This window comes from Kogia breviceps, chromosome 3 (assembly GCF_026419965.1).
Source record: "Kogia breviceps isolate mKogBre1 chromosome 3, mKogBre1 haplotype 1, whole genome shotgun sequence".
NCBI lineage: Eukaryota > Metazoa > Chordata > Mammalia > Artiodactyla > Physeteridae > Kogia > Kogia breviceps.
In genome coordinates, this window is record NC_081312.1 from 143,237,230 (window position 1) to 143,258,619 (window position 21,390).

Consider the following 21,390-nt stretch of genomic DNA (forward strand, 5'->3'; position numbering starts at 1 on the left):
GAATCTATTAATTGAATATGTAAGTTTGGCTGATTAGATGTAAGACATTTCTTCAGATTTAAAGGGTAGTAATAAAAAATTTAAACTGCAACACCAGATGAAGCATTTAAGGGTTGATAAATGTGAACTGGAAAGTGCACAATTCCAATATAAATTAGTTAATTGCCTCTGTTAATTTAGGTGAATTACATTAGCAGAAAGGTCAATCCATTTGAGGCTTGATGTGTTTTTCAAATAGTAAATTAAAAATAGCAAATCAAAGAGCACTACAAAGTGAGAAGCATGGAGTCCACTTTTCCAATCCAGGGGCTGCAGAGTGGACTCAAGTACACAGAGTTAACATTCTGTGGGTTAACCAGTGGTTCTCTAGCTGGGCTGTCTTACAGACACCAGAAAGCTTTGTTAAAGATATCAATGCCTTGGGCCCCACCTTAGACTAATTGAAATCTCTTGAGATTGGACCGGGCATTCATATTTTTAAAAGCTCCCTAAATTATTATAAATGGAAACTGGGCTGAAAACCTTTGGACTATTCCATGAATGTAATAGCAGGAGTAAAGTGGCAGGTCGATGGCAGGTATGTAAGCATTAGTGGTGTCAAACTTAATGCTCTCTTTTGTTCTTCAGTGGGGAGAAAAGTAAACTGCCCTTAGTCCCTCCTGTGTTTTCGCTTCTGGCTAGGCCTGTGCCAGTCTATTACCTGAGAACATTTAACTAGGATTTGGGAAGTGGGAGGCAATCCAGGTATTTGCTTTTGGGAGTTCCAGTTCTACAAGTAGTTAACTTACTGGATAACATTAGTTATCTTTACACTAAAAAATGTCAAAGGAGTTCTTTGTTGGACCATGTTTTGGAAAATGTTACCTTTATCACTTGTGTCTTATGTCCCTCATAGCACCTGGAAGAGTGTTAGCCCTATGGAAAGCCCCAACAAAAGTGTTTGTAATAGGTTGTCTCCTTTCTGATATCACTTTCTTTCACTCTCATTCTGCACTGCATATTCTCACTTCTTTCCTGTCTCATATGGCCCTTGAATTATTTCACATATGCAGTTACTGTCATTCCACACACTTCTTTTTTGTTCTTCACAGACTCTTTGTCAGTGCTTGGCTTATAATGTATCATCAATGAATATTTGTTCAATTGAGAAGCTATTTGATTGATAGGGGGAGAAAAAAAGTCTCAGTTTAGCAATGTAGTCAAGGAGTCACAGATGCTCTGAAAGGGGGAATATGTATATCTGAAGCAAGAGACCCTTCCTTTGTAGTCTGGGGCTCGATGTCCAAATTGGATGTCTATATCCTGGCTCTGAATGTCTCCCATTCTTGCCCTGTGCCTTTCACAGATTGAACTGTGGGGTTGAGAAGAAAGATGCTGGCATTCCCCCTCTATTGTCAAGACATCTAAAGTGTCCCTCATTATCTTTTCAGTGGCTCATTCCAGCAAGTAAAGGAGAACAATGACTGTTTATTGAGCCTCATTTTCTAGTGAACATGAACACGGATCCCTGTCCCAAATATCACCAAAGTTCACATGAAGATTTCTTATACCCAAAGACCCTCTGGGTAACTGACTGTGTAAGGGCAGAAAGAGTTGGGGGAGAAGTTTATATTTAAGAACGGGAGGGCTTCCCTGGTGGCGCAGTGGTTGAGAGTCCGCCTGCCGATGCAGGAGACACGGGTTCGTGCCCTGGTCCGGGAAGATCCCACATGCCGCGGAGCAACTAAGCCCGTGAGCCATGGCCGCTAGGCCTGCGCGTCCGGAGCCTGTGCTCCGCAACGGGAGAGGCCACAACAGTGAGAGGCCCGCGTACCGCAAAAAAAAAAAAAAAAAAAAAAAAGAACGGGAGAGTCTTAAAGTGAGTAGTAGTAATGGTTAAGAGTTAGTTATGTGTAGACATGAAGAATTTTTAAAGTCAAAAGAAAAATGCAAACTAAGGAACACAAAAGAAAAACAGAAGAGCAAACTTAACTTAGTTACATGCCAGCCACTTATCTGGATGAGGAAAAAAATAAATTCTGGGGCTTGCCTATTAGTAACTCTTCCTCACTCATGATGATAAAAATAGTTGTTTCCAATCTGAGACACACCCATGTGACTTGCTCTGGGATATTACCTTCTCTTAACTATAATGTGAACGGGACTGTAGGGTTCTAAGTACTGCACCTTTTATGGTAAATTTGGCTAATGAACCCTATCATTCTTTTCTTAAAAGTCACAAAGTCTTTTAATGAAAGTCCCTCTCCTAAACTAACTGCAGTGTAAAATTTGTCTGGATCTTGAAGATTTTTTTTTTCTCTAAAGTAATTCAGACTAAAACTGTAACATCTAACAAAGATTTGTCAGTATTAGACATGTACATTGAATCCAAGCTGTTGCGGTATGCGGGCCTCTCACGTTGCAGAGCACAGGCTCCGGACGCGCAGGCCTAGCGGCCATGGCTCACGAGCTTAGTTGCTCCGCGGCACGTGGGATCTTCCCGGACCAGGGCACGAACCCGTGTCTCCTGCACGGCAGGCGGATTCTCAACCACTGCGCCACCAGGGAAGCCCAGGCCTCTCACTGCTGTGGCCTCTCCTGTTGCGGAGCACAGGCGCCGGACCGGGGCATGAACCCATGTCTCCTGCATCGGCAGGCGGACTCTCAACCACTGCACCACCAGGGAAGCCCCAAGCTGTTGCTTTTTAAATGACAGTATTCACTTGCACATACATACCATCAACTGCAGAGGGAGCTAATGCCTTTTTCCTCAGGCTCATAAGAAAAGGCTGCGGGGCTGGGAGTTTAATTTCTCCCTACGCCTGTTAAGCGTGATTATTGGTAATGTACTGAGCTCATCTCTGCACCCAAAATTAAGCCTCTAAAACATATATGAGGTGGAACTGGGCTTTACAACAAAGAGTAATCTAGTTTCCACTTTTAAAATAGTCTCCTGAGGCTCTCAAAAGGTGGAGGATATATTTTAAAAGGAAAGAATTGTGTTTTGTAACAAAACATGATTTTTGGAGTCATGACCAATTAGGAATCTACTCTCTGCAACCGTAAATACTCTTTTTCATAGAATATAGTGACCAGAGGCCACATTGGGCATGGGGACTTAATATGTAGAGAATTTTTATGGTTAATAAATGCCACAATCTCAGCCTCTTTTCTTCTAGATATTGGAAGGAAAAGAATAATTAAGTGAGCATTTAGATCCCAATAAAAAGTTAACATTCACATTAAATTAAAAATATAAGTGAATTTATTTTATAGAAGTTTTATTAATGGGTCGAAAATACTTCGTTAAGCATTTCTGGAGAAAAATATGTAAAGCCCTTATAAGCTTTTGCTAATATATTAAATACCATTTCTCTATAAATATACCTTACATTAAGCTTTCCTGTTAGAGTTTTCAGGAAACATTTCAAATAAAGTAGCCAGGCGTATCCCATTTGAGATGAATGAGATCATTAGGAAACACTTATATCTGAAATAAGCACTGAGATCATTCTGCATACAACCCAAGGGCCCTAATTTTTAAAATATTTCAAACACCATGCCTCTTTCAAATCATTAGACTTAGAGACATTTAAGGAACTGGTTCAATTAACTCAGAAGAAAGAAATGCTATAATGTGTGATTTATTTTTGCAGATAAATTAAAATGCAAGTGTATCTGTTAGAAAAGGTAGGCTGTCATCGTGGTTAGTGATGGGAACAGGAAGGCAATTAAGCAGGGCCACCTGAGGCTGAAATAGCCCCTAAACAGGAAAGATTGAAGTTCAAGCTGGACATTCAGTTATTCTCAAAACCAAAAGTGTTCCTTCCTTGGAAGGAATCTTTATGCTCTACTTAGTTTCCCTCATTGACTTCTAAAACATGTTTCTCAGCTTAACAAATACTTTTCCCCTTTAACTGTAATCTGAAGAGAAGCCTAAATTGCTATGGTTTCATACCTAAAGTCAAGCTTCACATAAAGCTGATGCCTGAAAATTACAACTTTGCAATTCTACTATTTAGGTGAGGAAATATGAAGCAATAATTTATTTTTCTCCCTACAACCCCAAGATATTGGCTCCACCAGGCCTAATAAAATGTTTTCACAAGGAAATAAATAGAGCATGCTGTGGGCTTCCCTGGTGGCGCAGTGGTTGAGAATCTGCCTGCTAGTGCAGCAGACACGTGTTCGAGCCCTGGTCTGAGAAGATCCCACATGCGGCGGAGCAACTGGGCCCGTGAGCCACAGCTACTGAGCCTGCGCGTCTGGAACCTGTATTCCGCAACAAGAGAAGCCACAAAGTGAGAGGCCCACGCACCGCGATGAAGAGTGGCCCCTGCTCTCCGTAACTAGAGAAAGCCCTCGCACAGAAATGAAGACCCAACACAGCCCCCAAAAAATTTAATTAATTTTTTTAAAAAACAGAGCATGCTGTTGCTTATGTTCCCTTGTGCAGGGGGTTTTAAATAAATGTATCCTAAAAAATAGATAATTACAAGTGGGGGAGGGTGGGAGAAGGAAACATTATAAGGGTGGGCAAAAAATATGTTTCTTAGCCAAATCAGGGAAAAGACTGAAATTCAAAATGTTAGAAGCCTGAAGATAAAGACTGCTACTTCAACCATTGTTGAAATCTATGGAGGAAATGAGAGGACAACAAAACAAGATGATAAAAGGAAGAGAAGAGGAAAGAAGAAGAATGTGAGAAGAGGTTTTAAGGCAGCTTTGAAAGTAAAGCAGAATAAATTCTACTAATAGAAACCAAGAAGACTGAAGTAGTTATAATTCACTATTCTTTCCTGCTAAATCTTGTCCCCCATCTTGAATTAGAGTTTGGACAAAAAAAAATGGCCACAATCATGAGCTGAAGATAGGGGGGAAAGAGAATGATCATGCAAAGAAAAAAAATCTTAGAAATCTATGAACAGAAAAGTTTATAGTAAAAGATGGGGAAAAGTGAAACAAAACTTAAGATCAGGAAGAGAAAATGTCCCTCAGTCAGAGAGCTTAGGAAAGTTACCTTCATTTATGGTTGAAGTAGTCAGCGGAAATGGAAATGTTTAGGAGAAGAAGTGTTTTGGAAATGTTTAGGAGAAGCCAAGAGATCCTCACTTTCTTGCCTGAACAAGAAGGGAATCTCTTTATTACTCTTCCTCACTGTGTAAAAAACTCTAATAATTCTATCATCCTATTCCTTCCAGCCATGGTGATGGAACTGGAATTAGCACACCAGAGGTGGGTCAAGGGTCAACACCCCTGTCTTATACTTTGCAGAGAATATAAATCAATGGTTTCTGGTTTGTGATAGTCTTTCTTTTTAAAAAAATTTTTAAAAAAACTTTATAAATTTATTTATTTATGGCTGCGTTGGATCTTCGTTGCTGTGCACAGGCTTTCTCTAGTTGTGGTGAATGGGGGCTACTCTTCGCTGCAGTGCGTGGGCTTCTCATTGTGGTGGCTTCTCTTGCTGTGGAGCACAGGCTCCAGGCACATGGGCTTCAGTAGTTGTGGCACACAGGCTCAGTAGTTGTGGCACACGGGCTTCGTTGCTCCGCGGCATGTGGGATCTTCCTGGACCAGGGCTCAAACCGTGTCCCCTGCACTGGCAGGCAGATTCTTAACCACTGCACCACCAGGGAAGTCCCTGTGATAGTCTTTCTTGACAATATTCATGAATCAGTTTAATTTATACAGGTTTCCCTTTTCTCTTCCTCAGAATCTTTTGATGACTTGTCCTTCTCAGTGCCTCAAGAATAAAGGCCCTTACAACCTTGAGTCAACTGCCTTGCCAGCCTCATCTGCTGCTCTCCCAGCACCACTGATGTCCCGTAAAAAGCATTCTCACACCTCTGCACCTTTGCTCTTGTGGACTCTTCTTCCTATACTGTCCTTCTCTCCCTTGTTGAAGCCTGACCTTTATTTTAAGGCCTAGCTCAAAGGTCAGCATCCCCAGAGAGCTGGCTTCTTCCTTGATGGGGCACCCAGATCATGTTGTTGATGCTCTTCTGTAACTTTTCCCCACAGCCTCTCATAGTCAGTGATCTCCCTCTCCATGGGGAAGGGCTTAAGCTCACTAACATCCAGGGCTGTCCATCTTGTTTGTAAACAAGTCTCTAGCACCTTGCCTTGCATTGGAAGGTGCAAACATGCTTGTAGAATTGTTCCACAAGCATCACTGATTTCCCTTGCTATAGACTTCTCCCTCTCCTCAACTAACCTTACTTTTTAATCTCTCAGTTGTATCTCTAACCCTGTAAGGTCTTCATCTATTTCATGAACATACACTGTTATTATTAAGGCATAATTTTTGGCCATAGAGATCCCTTGTGAACTGAAATCTTGTAACTGCCTAAGCTAAGGTTCCTAGTTTCTCAAGAAAAACCAAAACAAAACAAAACAAAAACCCAATTCACTCTGGTAACCTTGTGTAGATACTCTGGGTTCTGAGAGGCTGGAAGTTATTTCTTTAGACTTAATACTAAAATGAAATATTTAGGTCTATTTCTACTGTTGTTTAGTATCCAAGCACTGAGCATAGGGCAGTTTTAGTTACTGAAAGTATCTAAGGCAGGATCTTTTCTGGCTGACACTTAACATCCAAAGAATCAGTAGGCCTCCGCCAGGCTTGCATTGAGAGTGAGGAAGGGAAGAGACCTATAAAGGTCTTTTTATCTGTACCCCAGATTTAGCCCATGGAGCCCAAAACCCATTCTGACATGGGGTGTCTGTGTTCTTGACATAGACCTACATGCTGACCTCTAGCGTCCCACAAACTAGAAGATCTGTTGGAGCTACAGAAACGCTTAAATTAGGGGGGTATAGGTATGGGAGCTCAACCCCAAAGGGGCAATTAAGTGAGAAGCCCAATGTCTGGCGGGATGATAGCTGTTAGCGTGAAGAACAACAGAAACGCAAAACTGGTGTATCCTTGTGTGTTTGGGGGCGAGGAGAGTACGGGCTGGAAAGAGGGATTTGATAAAGACCAGAGGGGTCAATGCAACTTACAACTCACCGGAGCGTACCAGGACCAAGGCTCCGTCCTCCCAGCGCAGCCCAGACCGCCCGGGGTGGTCCCGGCCAGCAGAGGGCAGCAGCTGGGCGGGAGAGTCCTGGAGAGGGCCGCGCGGCGTCGACCGGCTCGCGGGGATACTCATTTTGAGTGTGGGGCGAGAGACTCGCGCCCATCACTACTCGTCCTCTACCCTGTGGCCACGGCGCGCTTCGGGCCGCGTTTCGGGAAGTGCGTGTGCGCGGGGGCTTGGGGTTGCTGCGGAGCGCCGGGCGCAAATGCCCGGGGAAGGAGAGCGGAGGGCGTCCCGCGGGTCCCCGGGAGAGAAGGGGAGACGGGCTTCCGCGGTCGCCGGGCGGTAGGGGATCTCCGTGTCCGCTGCAGCGTCTCTCGCCCCATCCTCTGCCGGTCCCCCTCAGTGCCCCAGCCTTCTCCCGCCGACACCGCGCCCTGCTTTCGGGGCCGCGTCAGCACCGGGCCGCTCGGGTCCCCCGCCAGCCCCCGCTCCGCTTCCGGGTACACGACCCGCGCCCCATATCCGCCAAGGTGTGTCTTCCGCTGACACGGGCCCGGCCGGAGCGAGGCCAGTCCAGCCAGCTGAGCCCCGCGCGGGCGCGGCGCAGGTTTGCTTTTCCGCCGTCGAGGACTGCGGCGGCCGCGTGGGCGTGGGCCGGTCCCCGCGGCCAGGGGGGACAGGGGTACGGCAGGCGCACTTGACCGTGGGTCCCGAGCGTCCGAGCCGCGCTGCGCCAGTGGCGGGCTTTATGTAAATCGGGGCTGAGCAGGGGCGTCCTAGGTAGGATGGACCAGCCCCCCGCGCCTCGGCCCTCACGTCCAATAAGAAGAGCCCCAGCTTGACACCTGCCTATATACAGGCGAGCGCGCCCCCGGCTCGCGGACCGAGCGCACAGCCCGCACAGCCCACGCCGCGGGCGAGCGAGACCTCGGCCCGCCTTCATGACTTCCAGTAAGATCGAGATGCCCGGCGAGGTGAAGGCTGACCCCGCCGCCCTCATGGCGTCCCTGCACCTCCTGCCGTCTCCCACGCCCAACCTCGAGATCAAGTACACCAAGGTAAGGCGCCGAGAGGGCCTGCCGTCCACGGAGACTTTCTAGAACCTTCCTTCCTCTCCATGGTCTGTTAGGGGGAGAGGGTGGCGTGACGGGGTCTGGGGCCCGGGTCTCCCGGGCCAGCCTGTCGTCCCCGCGCAGCAGAGGGACAACACCCCGTCCTCGGCGTTGGGGCTTCTGAAGTCCTGCCGGGATCTTGGGACGCGTCGGGGACTCGCCCCAGCCTGCCGCTCGGCGCTGAGGGTCGCCGTCAACGGCTCCTTCCCAAACCGCATTTGCCGCTGCCTTCTGGTCGGATTCTCAGCGTCCCGACTGCTGCGGGGAAGGCGTCGGCACCGCTTCCACTCCTCAAATGGGTAAGAAGGGTTCCCCGCCAGGTCGGCCACGCAGCCTGGCTGTTTCTTCTCGGCCGTCCACCTTCAGGGGCCGCAGGGCTGCTGGCCCCGCTCGGGTCCTCGGCAGTCCGCACGGTGCGCCGCGAGCGGCTTTCGCGTAGGATCATCCGGCACGCAGCGCTCTGGCCGCCTTTGCAGATTTCATGGAAACCTGGCTGCTGAGTACAGTAGATCCGATGTCAGCGTTTCATTCGAATTCTGTAGGCAGTGGCAGTTTTCCTGGAAAACTTGAGAAGTCTTTAAATTCGTGCAAATTAACGGGTTCGCTTTTGAACTGAAAAAAAACAATTACTTTTTGTAACGAACTCTGACATCTCGTGTTGGCCAAGCAGGAATTTTTTGGTTGCACCACAACATAAAAAGGAAATGAGTTCGCTACCTTAATGTAAATAGAATTTACTTCCCACAAATTCGACATGGAAAAAATGCATTGATTACACACACGGTTGGGGGGGCGGTTATGTTATGGCATTGGGGTGGGAGAGAGAGAAATAGATGCGATTTAAAATAATGTTTCTTGGAGTTCCTTTTACAGTTGTCCTGTTTGATTTTCTATTCCTTTTAGTTGATTTCTACTACAGACATCGCCCAATCAACTTAAACACATACTGCACACACACAATACGGTTAAAGTTGTTTTCCATCATGCTTATTACGAGGTAAACTAAATTTTGTCCAAAAGTAAATAGTTTGGTTTTGGCTTAAGAGTTGAAAGTGAAATTTATAAAAAATCCATCAGAATATTGAAATTTTACCTGCTAAGTTTTAGGATAAAAATCAGGGTGACTTGTGTTTTGAATGCCAACTTAGGTGGATTTAATGTACCTGTTAGCTTTTTAGATGGTGTGACAAATTTTTGAAAGCCATTTTAAGGAGAGGTCGTTAATGATTACAACCATTTAGGCGTTGTTTGCATAACAATGGTGCCAATGTGTGGCAATTCTCCGGGTTTAGGAACAAGCAGGGAAAGCATGCAGCAAGAGTTTTGTTTTATGAGGGTCCCTAACCTCTTCAGGCTGTCTTTAAAGGTCTTAGGATGAGAGAGCTATGCTGGAGAGAGGACTTCAGATTTGGGAGGGTTTGATTTTAGTCTTACTTTGGATTGGATTTTCCTCACAGCCCCTGAAAGGAGTTTTAGGTATCTAGGAATTTAATTTTGAAACTCTTCCAGTTCTCTTTTTCTCTGACAACCCTCGCTCTCTTTTTTTCTCTTGTTCTCCCCCCAGTAGGAAAGACAACTGATTTATAGCTAATTGAAGCCTTTAATGTGGAGTCTTTTAGCTCAGGGGGGACTTTTATCCAGTATCCACTTTCCCACTTATTACAAAGAAAAACAATCAAAAATGAAATAATGGATTGTAACTTGATTCTTTAATTTGTGGGGAGGAGGCACCTTATTTTAGACTTGGCAAGCAACCCTCATAAACACTGAGTATTACTAATCTAAAGCCAAGCTCTTTTCACAAAACCTTGTAAAATCAGGTATCTGCGAACATTCCCAGCAGCTTTCCTCCTCAGCTCTTTAGTGAGACTTCTGAATTTTCTGAGACAAGCGGCATGGGCAAGCAGCATCTTTAACATGAAGAGCAGAAGCTGCTCTTTTGGTAGCCGAGGGTAATGGGTAATGATTTTTTTTTACTTAAAAGGAAAGTAAGATTAATGGAGAGTTTTTAAAAATTCACTTATGATCAGGAAATTATATTAGTGAGTTTAAGCAGAAGAATGAACAAGGTACAGTACACAGTCCTTTAGAACAGTGATACCACATTCATTAGGAATTTTTTAAAGGGTAATAGCTAAAATATTATTATGCTAGCGTGATTGTTGAATAACATGTAGGAAAGAAGTACGATATTTGTGTCAGAAAATGGTACAAGACAAATATAGATGGATCCTTAATAATTTCTGTCTTGTTAAACAAAAACTCTTTAGTGAAGGATATATAATGACAGGACTTTAAAATATGACTTGAGGACCAGTATAAAGTCACTACTGTTATGTAAGTGGTGATATTTTGAGTATTTTAAGTAGCATGCATTCAGAAAACTTTGCACATGTGATGTTGTATTTTTCTGTGTTTTTCCACCATTTTCTTTCTTCTAAAAGTATTTTACATTTTTTATAAAAGGGGAATAGGGGAGATCATAAGAAATAAAAGTTACTGCTATTTTCCGTCCAGTGAAAATGCTCCAAAATTAAAGTTCAATCCCCAAGAATGCTGAAAGGGCTGAACTGGTGGTTTTGTACTGACTCTTGGGCAATTACATTTAGTTTTTCAAATAAGCCTTCCTCTCTGAAGTTCCAACACCCATTTAGAACTGATCATCAATAGCAATACCATTTTTGGGAATATGTCTATTTTTATTTTCCTAATACAGCAAGCTAGACCCCAAGTTTTAAAAGTGATTCTTTTTTAAAGGAATATGTTTAAACAAAACAAACCAAAAAACTGCAGACTGCGTTAGTCAGGAAAGACTGATAACTCCACCACCATCAAGTAAGTAGTGAGGGGACCACTTTGGGGCCGGGAGAATGTGCACTCTCTTCCTTGTATCCTAAGGAGACTGCTTAACAGCTAGCATAGGAGTGTGATTGTTTTTAGCTGTGCTTTTATGAATTAAAGATTTTCTGAGTTGTTCCTGTTTTATCAGTCTGGTTTTAAAATTTTTGTATATCTGAATATATTATAGGAGTACACACATTATAAAATCAAGGCTTGCTCTTGTGCTGACTGCCCCTAACTGCAGGGGAGATCTCTTCCAGATTCCCAGAAGATCTTTGAAAACTTTCCGACTTTATCCCACCCCTACCTTCTCTATTGTCTCTATCATCTCTTCTGACTCTACTAGTCCCTCCCCCCACACACACATTATACACACATGCATTGTGCTGTCTCTCTGTTGATCACTTTTCAGTGAGAGTTTATGCCCATAACTAACACTAACATAAAGGGTTTTGTTTTCCTCTAGCATTTGATACTGTGAGGAGCTAAGACCTAGGGAAGAGGGGGTTATGGAGAGCTGACCCACTAAACTAGAAGAGAAAATAAAAGGCAATTAACTGAAAATTAGAGCTAATGTGCATTGGGTAACTACTATTTATTCTTTTATTTATTCATTTAACCTTTTTTTGAACACCTACTGTTTTCTGGGATCAATTTCAATACAGTTCAAAGGATTTTTAAGTGGCATCTTCCTAACAACAGTGCTTTTCATTAAGCTGGTTGGGCTGGGGAAGCATGGGCCTCCTAGGAGCTTAAGGTCTTTTTAGAAAGATGGAATGCCAAAATTTGGTTATCAGTATGGCAGTAGTTCAGTTGATCAATGTAATAATGACAATAATGATAATACTTATAATGCCACTTATATTGTGTATGGGACCTAATGGCTTACCTAGCACTTTCATATGTATCTTATTTGATCCTTGCAAAACCTTTTGAAGGAGACAGAGTAGGAAGAAGTAGGAATAAATGATAAGGAAGACCTTGGCCTTGAGTTATAAAAAATTGATAGGAGGTTTCCTCACCATACACTTTGCTTTTCCTAACAGTCACATACTTTTTTGAGAGAGAGAAAGAGTTTTAAATCTTCATTTTTGTATATTGCTTCTGTTGCAAACATGGAGAGAATATGAACTGGTCTACTTCTTTTAAGAAGGAGCTACGTTTTGTGGCTTCTGATTCCCTGACTTTAAATTACTATATTTGCTATTTCTATGAGTTAGTGGGGGGGTTTTATAGGTCTGAGGCAAGATTCTTGCCTATACTAGGGATTATTTCTTAAAAGATGGTACAGGTTTGGTTACTTCCAAAGCTCTAATCAAGATTGTCTGCTTGATCATGAGGTTTTAATCAAATTTAGCATTTAATGGGGACCTCAGGTTTTCAAAACTATACTTTTTCATAATTGGACAGCTTTTTGATGTTTGTATCATCTCCATTTAACCCAGGAAAGCTAAACAACTTCATTGTAGGACTTGAATTAGATAACTTTTCAGGGGTCCTGCCTGATGCCTTCTACTATACAGGCAGGAATCATATGGAATCATCATTTGCTGAGGTGCTTTTGTCCTTTATTTCTATAAAATGAGGAATTATAGTTTCTCTATGTAAGGGTAGAAGATTCTCTGAGGAGCATGTTCTGTGAGGTCTGATTTCCTTGCAGCCTGGCTTAAGAGAAGCCAGGCATGCATAAATTCTCTGTTGCATTAGATGATGATGAGCGTGATGATCAAACCATGACCAAAACAAAAACATCTCAAATATCAACATAGTTCTGTCTCAAGTCTTTCTCAGTTGGATAATAAAATACAAATACTAATGTCTATTTGTATATTTTTAGTTAGTGACAGCCTGTAGGGGTCAGCAAACTACAGACTGTTTGATTTTGTAAATAAAGCTTTATTGGAACACAGCCACACCAATTCACTTACATATTGTCTGTAGCTGTTACTACAATGGCAGAGTCAGGTAGTTACAACAGGGCTGTATGACCCACATTTCAGAAAAAGTTTATAAGCCCTTGACTTACTTAGAAAAAAGAAAGGCTCTGAATAAAAATAGGCCTTTGTTCAAATCTAGGTCACATTTGTACTTATTAGCTATGTGCACAGTTAACATTTATTCACCACACAATGCCAGGTATGGTGCCAGATTTTGGAGATGCAATAGTAAGCAAGGTATGGACAGTGTCTCCTCTCAGGGAGTTTCTTCACTGAGTATCAATTTCTACATCTGTCAAAATTAAGGTAATAGTAGTACCTACCTTACATGATGGTCATTGTCAGGACTAGGCAAGCAGGTATGTGAAAGAAAGTGGCATATAATGATAATCAGCTAAGGGCTAGATCAATTTCATTTTGGGGAAGTGATGAATACATTTGTTGTTTCAAATTAATGGACGCCCATTTTAAGAAAGATCAGAAATATATGATCAATAAAGTTTTCTGAAACAGGCCATTGTTTACAATTTTAATTAAGTATAAGAGTTTAATATTCTGGGTAGCTGTGGAATCCTTATATGTTTACACTGGATTTTCATCAAATGGGATCCCTTGGAGGTTTCCCTACCAAAGACTTCTCTTTACTAAAAAGTTACTAAAACAATTTCCCAGTCAGTATTTTAACAATCAAATTAGATGTCTGACACTTTTGCCAAAATTCTGCATTCATATGCCTCAGTATACCCAATTGGCTGGGCCTAAATGTCAGATGGCAAAGAGTCATTTCTGGTATTTTAAGTAGTTTGAAGAAAGATCTTGCCAAGTCATTGGTGCAAAAATCTGGGAATTATGGCAGCACAGGAGGACAGTCTCAGAAGATACCTTTTGGATATGGGAAGGTATCTTAGTTTATGTAATTTAAAATTGAAGAGTCTTTCAGTGGTCCTGATTGCCCAATCTGGGGGCACTTCACCCTCCAAAAAGTAAAAGCACCCACGTAGTGACTATTTTGAAAGTCCTCCCAGCATTTCTTTAATTTCTTTGTTTGCTGTGACAGGTAATTTCAAAGCCAGTCATTTCCCCTCAAACACCAAACCAATGCAGAGAAATGATTGTCATAGTGTCACCTTGGTTAATTTTTAATTGCCTTTTCAGACATGTCTTTGAGCTTTATTCCATTTTACCTTTCAGATATATGAGATAACCCAAACTGGGAATTTCTTATCTCTGGCATTTCTCTATTGCTAGTCTGTCTACTTGTAAGATGATAGAGTTATGTGTAAATTGTTTCCCTTCAAAATCTTAATGAGTTTATTTACAGTAAGTCTCTGTTTTGTCACATGATTTGAAAACACTTCCAGCCTTTGAAAATTCCAGTTGGAATAATAATTGAGTGCTTTTACCATCTAGACTTTTGCCAGGCTCTCAACAAAACTTCCCTGGGGCTAAACATGGGGGTTTATTGACTTCTGTAGAATGTGGTTAAAAATTAGGATGTCTGTGAGTGAACATTCTAATTTTTATTATAGAAGGAAGCTTTCCTTTTACTGCAGTTCAGCTCTGTTACCTCTTGAAGTAGATACCTGCTCTATTTTCTTTCCTTACCACAATCTGACCTTTGGAGAGCCAAAGTAGCAGTTTCTTTATCCCTAGATCTCTGGAAAGATAAAACCTATTGTCCAGTTGAAACTGGAAACACTTTATTTAGACAGAATTTAGGATATCATGGGTACCAAAACACTTTCCAATATTGATTATAAACTATAGGGGAAAAATTCAAAATAATTAAAGATTATATTTTTATACATCTTCTTATACATAATTTTAATTTGTCTAGCCTGTCTTCGGATTTCAAGTCCAATGACTCAGGATCTTTTGCCCTGGGTCATTTCTAGGGATTTCTAAGAGACTAAGCTGAGTCAGAAAATGGTATAAGATGTATGGCTCTTCCCTCAGTAAGGATGGAGCCTACTTCCAGGTAAGTGGATATACCAAAGTAGTGTGAATTTAGCAAACCCACTAACAGGCAGAAATCACCTATTTCCCTCCTCCTCCAACCCCACCATTGACAGACACCAAATATATGGACTGAGGTGTGTGTAATGATGGAGGGTTTAGGGTGAAGGAAGAGGGGAAATAAGAAGACCTTGCCTACTTGCTTCCCGGGGCTTCCCTGGTGGCGCAGTGATTGAGAGTCTGCCTGCCGATGCAGGGGACACGGGTTCGTGCCCCTGTCCGGGAAGATCCCACATGCCGCGGAGCGGCTGGGCCCGTGAGCCATGGCCGCTGAGCCTGCGCGTCCGGAGACTGTGCTCCACAACGGGAGAGGCCACAACAGTGAGAGGCCCGCGTACCACAAACAAACAAACAAAAAAACCCCCACTTTGCCTGGGAAGACAAAATGATGAAATGTCTCTACAGATCTGCAGAGGATAACTTAAAGTCTTATTTCCCCAGGTGTGAAAATTGGACTCTCTCACTGAATCCTTTTTGGGAGGAAGTCAGGAAATAGTATGAGACTGATTGGTTGAGCATGAAACCAGTGAATTCTGCCTTATCTATATTTTAGAGTCTGATAACCAGCATACCAATATAACTTGATTTTCACAGGGAAGGTTATCTAACTGTATTATCTCGGGGTAATTTTTATCTTTAACTGCAGTCAGAGCTACCCTTTTGCTCCCCTGAATTTATTTGCTTGTTTCTTCATCTGATGTTTATTAGAGCCTCTTGTGTACAAAGCATTGTTAATCACTGCCTGGCACAAAAAGATACATAGATGTGTACCCTGTCCTGAAGAGGCTGGAGAGGATTCCTATTTGGGTGTGGGATGGGAACATGCACACAGATAACTGTGGTTCATGATAGAAGATGCTAAATTCTTGACATGAATGCACTTAAAGCACCATGATGATTCAGAAGGTAAAGAGATGTTTCAGCCTCAGCACAGCAACAGCACATTGTATTGTTAGACATACTTGAGAGGAAATCAAATATTTCAATCATACAGCAGAGTATAGACAATATAACAAGCGTGCATACATATACCCAGATTTGTTTGTTCTTAACTGTTTGCCCTATTTGCTTCTAATCTTTTTAAAGAAATACACTGATGCTTCCCCTATGAACTTCTCCCATTCCCCTCTCTCCTCTCCTTCCTTTCTCAGAGGTATTTGGCATTTATCTTTCCCATTGGTGTACGTATTCATACATGTATATGCATTCATAAATGATATATGTTATTTTATTTTATTTTCTTACTTAGTAAATGTTTATTGAATTAATTCATGCTTTCTTATATTGTCCATGGAGATTATTCTTCTGGATCCCATTAATAAATAAAATAACCATTTAAACAATTTGTACTTAATAATCACATATTTCCTGGCAAAATAATGAGTCCAGCAGCCAGGCAGCCTGGACTTCAAAACTGTCTCTGTCACTTGCCTACCTGTGTAACCGTGGGCAAGCAAAAGTGTGCCTCACTTTTACTGTCTGTAAGATAAGGAAGGTATTGTGACGATTAAATGATTTAATACATTTAAAGCACTTAGAAAAGTACCAGATGGTAATGCCTCAATAAGTTATTGTTATTATTACTGCTAGTACAACTATCAATATTATTATTCCAGAAATGAACTTAAAACACTCTTTTAAAACAATACTAAATATGCTATATTACTCATTTTTTTAGAGTTTCTATGTGTTTTTTTAACATCTTTATTGGAGTATAATTGCTTTACAATGGTGTGTTAGTTTCTGCTTTATAACAAAGTGAATCAGTTATACATATACATATGTCCCCATATCTCTTCCCTCCTGCGTGTCCCTCCCTCCCACCCTCCCTATCCCACCCCTCTTGGTGGTCACAAACCACCGAGCTGATCTCCCTGTGCTATGTGGCTGCTTCCCACTAGCTATCCACCCTATGTTTGGTAGTGTATATATGTCCATGACACTCTCTCACTTTGTCCCAGATTACCCTTCCTCCTCCCGATATCCTCAAGTCCATTCTCTAGTAGGTCTGTGTCTTTATTCCCGTCTTACCCCTAGGTTCTTCATGACCTTTTTTTTCCCCTTAGATTCCGTATATATGTGTTAGCAATGATGTATGTTATTGTCTTGCATGCTAAACCTTTTAATATAAATGGTACCATTTATATCTTGGCTAACTAATTCAGTACTATGCTTCATCCTGTTAGTTTAGAGAATTTAAATTATTCCTTAGCACCAGGCTTGAAAATAGCATTACTTTGTTTTTTGTTAATATTTGAACTCATTGTGTTTTAAACTCAAAGCTAGTGTTATACATTCACCTTCGTATTTGGATTTCGTAAGTTATTTGATCTGTGCATGTGTGCCTCTAATTCTAAAGAACCTACTGAAGAATGAAATTCTCCAACCTTAAAACTGAATCTAGCCCTTCTGTGGATGTTACTTATGTAATACCTAACAGATGAACATAGTCTCTGAAAGCCCTTGTTACTTGTTTGCACTACTACTAAAAAGTGTGATTTTTGCCTTGTATTATATTTTTCTGCATAATCTTCTACTACTAAACTGTACTAGATTATAAACTTACATTCATGTTGGTATTTTGGAAGCATCTAGTTCAGTGTCTTACAGTGTAAATGCTTAGGGCATATTTGTTGAATGAATACTTGTTATATTTTATCATTAATAGCTACTAATAGCAATGAATTACCTTTTTATTAATACTTTATTAATTAATATATTATCCTTTCATTATTAATGCTATGGTTTCCAAAGTACTTTTCACATATGATTGCTTTTAATAATTGTGGCAGTCCTATTATGTGAATATTATATTAATACCCCCATTTTAAAAGTGATACAATCAAGCATATTAAAGTTAATTAATTTTTCCAGGATCAATAGCTATAGGTGACAATTCAAGACTCAAATAATCCTTTTCCTTCCCTCCTCATAACAATAAGAACAAGCACAAAAAACACAACAAAGACAAAAAATTTTGGATTATTAACCTAAAGCTCTGCTAAATGTTTTACAGGATAATCCCAAACCCAGTTCTCTGACTATAAATCCCAACCTTAAGTCCAGTTGGTATTGTTATAGCTATCATTAGCAACAATTTCAGCCTGACATAAAGATGAGAGTGTATGTTCAAACAAACAAAAAAAAGTTGATATAATCAACACTTTAGGTATGAATCACCTGGGTAGGTGTGATTCTTTAGCCTATGGGAAAGAACTGTATTTTTGGATTCTCAGTGGTTGGGTAGTCACACATGGCCCTTAATAACACCTGCTTGTTTGTTTTTTTTCAGAAAGTAGTTTTCTTTGGTATGGTTATTCAGATTCACTTGGGAGTGAGGATTAATGAGACTGTTGAAAGCGAATATATTTCATAGTCTTTCAAATCTTCCTCTCTCCCCATAGGCCATCATTTTGTGTTATTTGACTATAAATTGTGTGGGAGAGGCACTTGCCAGAAAGAGTTGGGTGGATATGTTCTATCTTGCCTTTATGAGCAACCATTTCTCACTAAGCCTTAACTACTGTTAGATCCATCTATTACATGTAATCTCAGCGGGGATGCAGAATAGAGAAACAGTGGTCCGCAGGAATTCATGCAATAACCAAACTTTAACAGAGTTGCAGTGACACAGGGGGGTGGTGATTGGGATGCACAATTCACGTTTCATTGTAAATGGCTCAAAAATCCTGTCTAAAGAAACTACTGTCAAGTTATTGCCTTTAAGCCAAATTTTATAATCTCCAGATTTCTGTGTTCACTTTTAGAGAGAACACATTTCTCTTTCTCCTCTACTTCCCAGTCAAACATCCCTTCTTCTAACCTTTTCCATCTCCTTTTAAATTTTTACGCACTTGTGCTTCTCTTCTCCTTCCCTAAGTATTTCTCTCAGACAGGCCCTTGATGACCCTCATTCCTTGGTTAGGCTCATTTACCTGTTTTCATAAAGTGGTTATAGCTGTGCCTGGGAACCTTTGTAGTCAGCTCTTCCAGCTGTTGGCCCGAATGGTCCCTAGGGAGACCAGAAGCAATGAACCTGGAATAACCACATTTGACTTCTGTGAGCCCTCTTGAGAATTTAGTAATTACTTAATGGATTGAATTGGTGACATATACTATTCCAGATAACAGCCTAGGTTGCATTAAATTAACCTTCACAAATGGGTATTTATTGGGTACTCTTAAAAGACTACATGTGTTGGCTGTAATTGCTCTTCCATGTTTCTCCATGCTGATAGGTATTTGTACCGAGTGAAAAATTTCTCAGATTAAAGCCTGGGTGGTAGTTGTAGCCATTTAGTGATGTGTCATTGTGTTCAGCACATTGAGCATAAATCCTGTCTTGTAAACAGCAGGGAGACTAATGAGGTTTGCCCACATTCTGGTATCATTACCAGGAATTCCAACAGCGAAAAAGAGAAGAAAGAAAGAAAAGTTCTTTTCAGAGTGATTTTTGGAACCCCTGATGATCCAAATTGAGGAGAGAGGTGATTGCTCAACATTAAGTATAGTCATGTATGTATAAATATGAGTACGTAAACTACATTTAGCCAAAACAGAAACCAAACATTCTGCTTTTATGAACACTGGCAAAGTCAGTGACTTAGTTCTACAGAGAGCTAATGAAGGGCTTATTTATGAGTGTCTTTAATTGTGAGGGTGTAGTGGGACGGCTATTGAAATAACGCAGCTGTTAACATGATAGCACACTTTTTGCTTTCTCAGAACTCCTTATCATTACAGCCAACTAAAATTTCACATTATTTTTTTGTCTTACAATTTTTGGAGTGATTCTGCTGTTATTTTTATAGTCACAACTGACTTCTGAACAAACCAGCTGTCTTGTGAGAAATCTTTCAAATGTGTTTTTTTAGGTTTATCTAAGATCTTCATTATTACTGCTAAATAACTTGTGTGTTTGTTAATGTCCATCAAGGGATTCAATTATTGCTTAATGCCTGGGCTACTTATCTTCCTGGATTCAAATGTTCATGAAAGCTGGTATCATTGCACCTTTGGCACAGAGTGTGTTCCGCACATTTTTGTGTTTGAATAAATGAGTAAGTAAATGGCTGAATACTAGAAAATAATATTGTCTGATCCATTTGCAGAGTTACTAATAGACAGAATGCTGGGACTAGAAAGTGAATTCCAGGGTACAGTGTTTTGAAATAAATAGCTTTCTCCCTTTAAAGAAAGCGCATGCATATTCTCCCTCTGTCTCTCTCAAGGAAGACTCCCTTCCTCCACTCCCACTTACCCCTTCCTTTGAAATAGAACCCTCAGGGTACATTGTAGAGAAGTGAGCAAGGCAGTCGACTGTGCATTAGAAGACCTGTGTTCTGGTCCCAGGTCTGCCAGGGATGTATGCTCATTTAGCAGTTCCTTGTACATGTAGGCACAGGATAAATAGTCACTGAATTAATGAATGAACAAATTACTCGATCGCTTATTTAATACTTCCTCGTACGCTAGGCTCTCAGGATATGAAAATGCTTTGTGATATTGGGTAACTTACTTAAATTCCTTAGACGTCACTGTTATTACTTATAAAATTATAGGACAGAACGAGTTGCTTATTTACTAACCCACCTAGTACTTATAAAAATGACTGGATTAGGAGAGTTGTAAGATTTCTTTATCCCACCCTGACTCTGCAGAACTCTTTAATTTCCTGGGTCCCAACCTGGGATTATGAGATCAGAAGGACAATACCAAACTTGTTTGTATATCTAGTTACAGTCTTTCTGGGACCCAAAATTTTCACTCAGAACAGTGTTTTTTAAAAATATTTTCCCAAGGATGTCCTTATAATTACCAAAAAGTAGTCCACAGAAATCTCTGTTAATGATTCTCCTTATGTAGATGAGTGATTAGCAGTGTCATAAAGATCCACTGGAAATAAAAAGTTTTGTGTTCACTGAACACTTAGAGTACTAGAAATTAGAGCAGTGACTCCCAAGAGAATTCCTCCTTTAAGTCTTAGGGATCATTGATTTTAATACTGGGTAATAGTGGTAGAAAGAAAAGGTTTGTTGGCACTTTTCCTCCAAACCATTTTGGCAGCTTCTTTGTCAACCTAAGCTCATGAAAACCACGGTGGGTCGGGTAAACTCTGTGGAGAGGGAACTTGTCAGAAGCTACGGCTTTTCACTTGAGTCTAATAGAGACTTAGCACTTTGCAGGTCAGTGCCACTGCTATTTGTCTCTGACCCAAGAGATCTGGAGTTCTTCACATCAAAACCACATCTTGCTGAGCAGAGATCAAACGTAGGAAGGTAAGGATTCTGCCAGTGATTTATCATGCCAGGGAGAGTGATCAGGCCATATGGGGCTGCTGCAAATGAAGTTGACATTCTGGCAGTTTCTCTTATAAGTCTCACATGTAGTTATAGCTAGTTTTTCTTGTAGAGGAATTCCGGGTCAAGTGGCAGCTTTCAGTGGCATTTCTTAGCAAGCCTTACCCCCAACATGAGGTTT

At 41.1% G+C, this 21,390-nt stretch overlaps 1 protein-coding gene across 1 annotated transcript in view; it reads left to right on the plus strand.

The window, feature by feature from the left end:
• The first annotated feature begins 7,114 nt into the window (after positions 1 to 7,114).
• Positions 7,115 to 21,390, plus strand: part of ALDH1A2 (aldehyde dehydrogenase 1 family member A2) — a 97,864-nt gene continuing 83,588 nt past the window's right edge. The window contains exon 1 of the mRNA XM_067030725.1: positions 7,115 to 8,062. Coding sequence (XP_066886826.1) covers positions 7,946 to 8,062 — 117 coding nt within the window. The 5' untranslated portion in view covers positions 7,115 to 7,945. The remainder of the gene's footprint in view (positions 8,063 to 21,390) is intronic.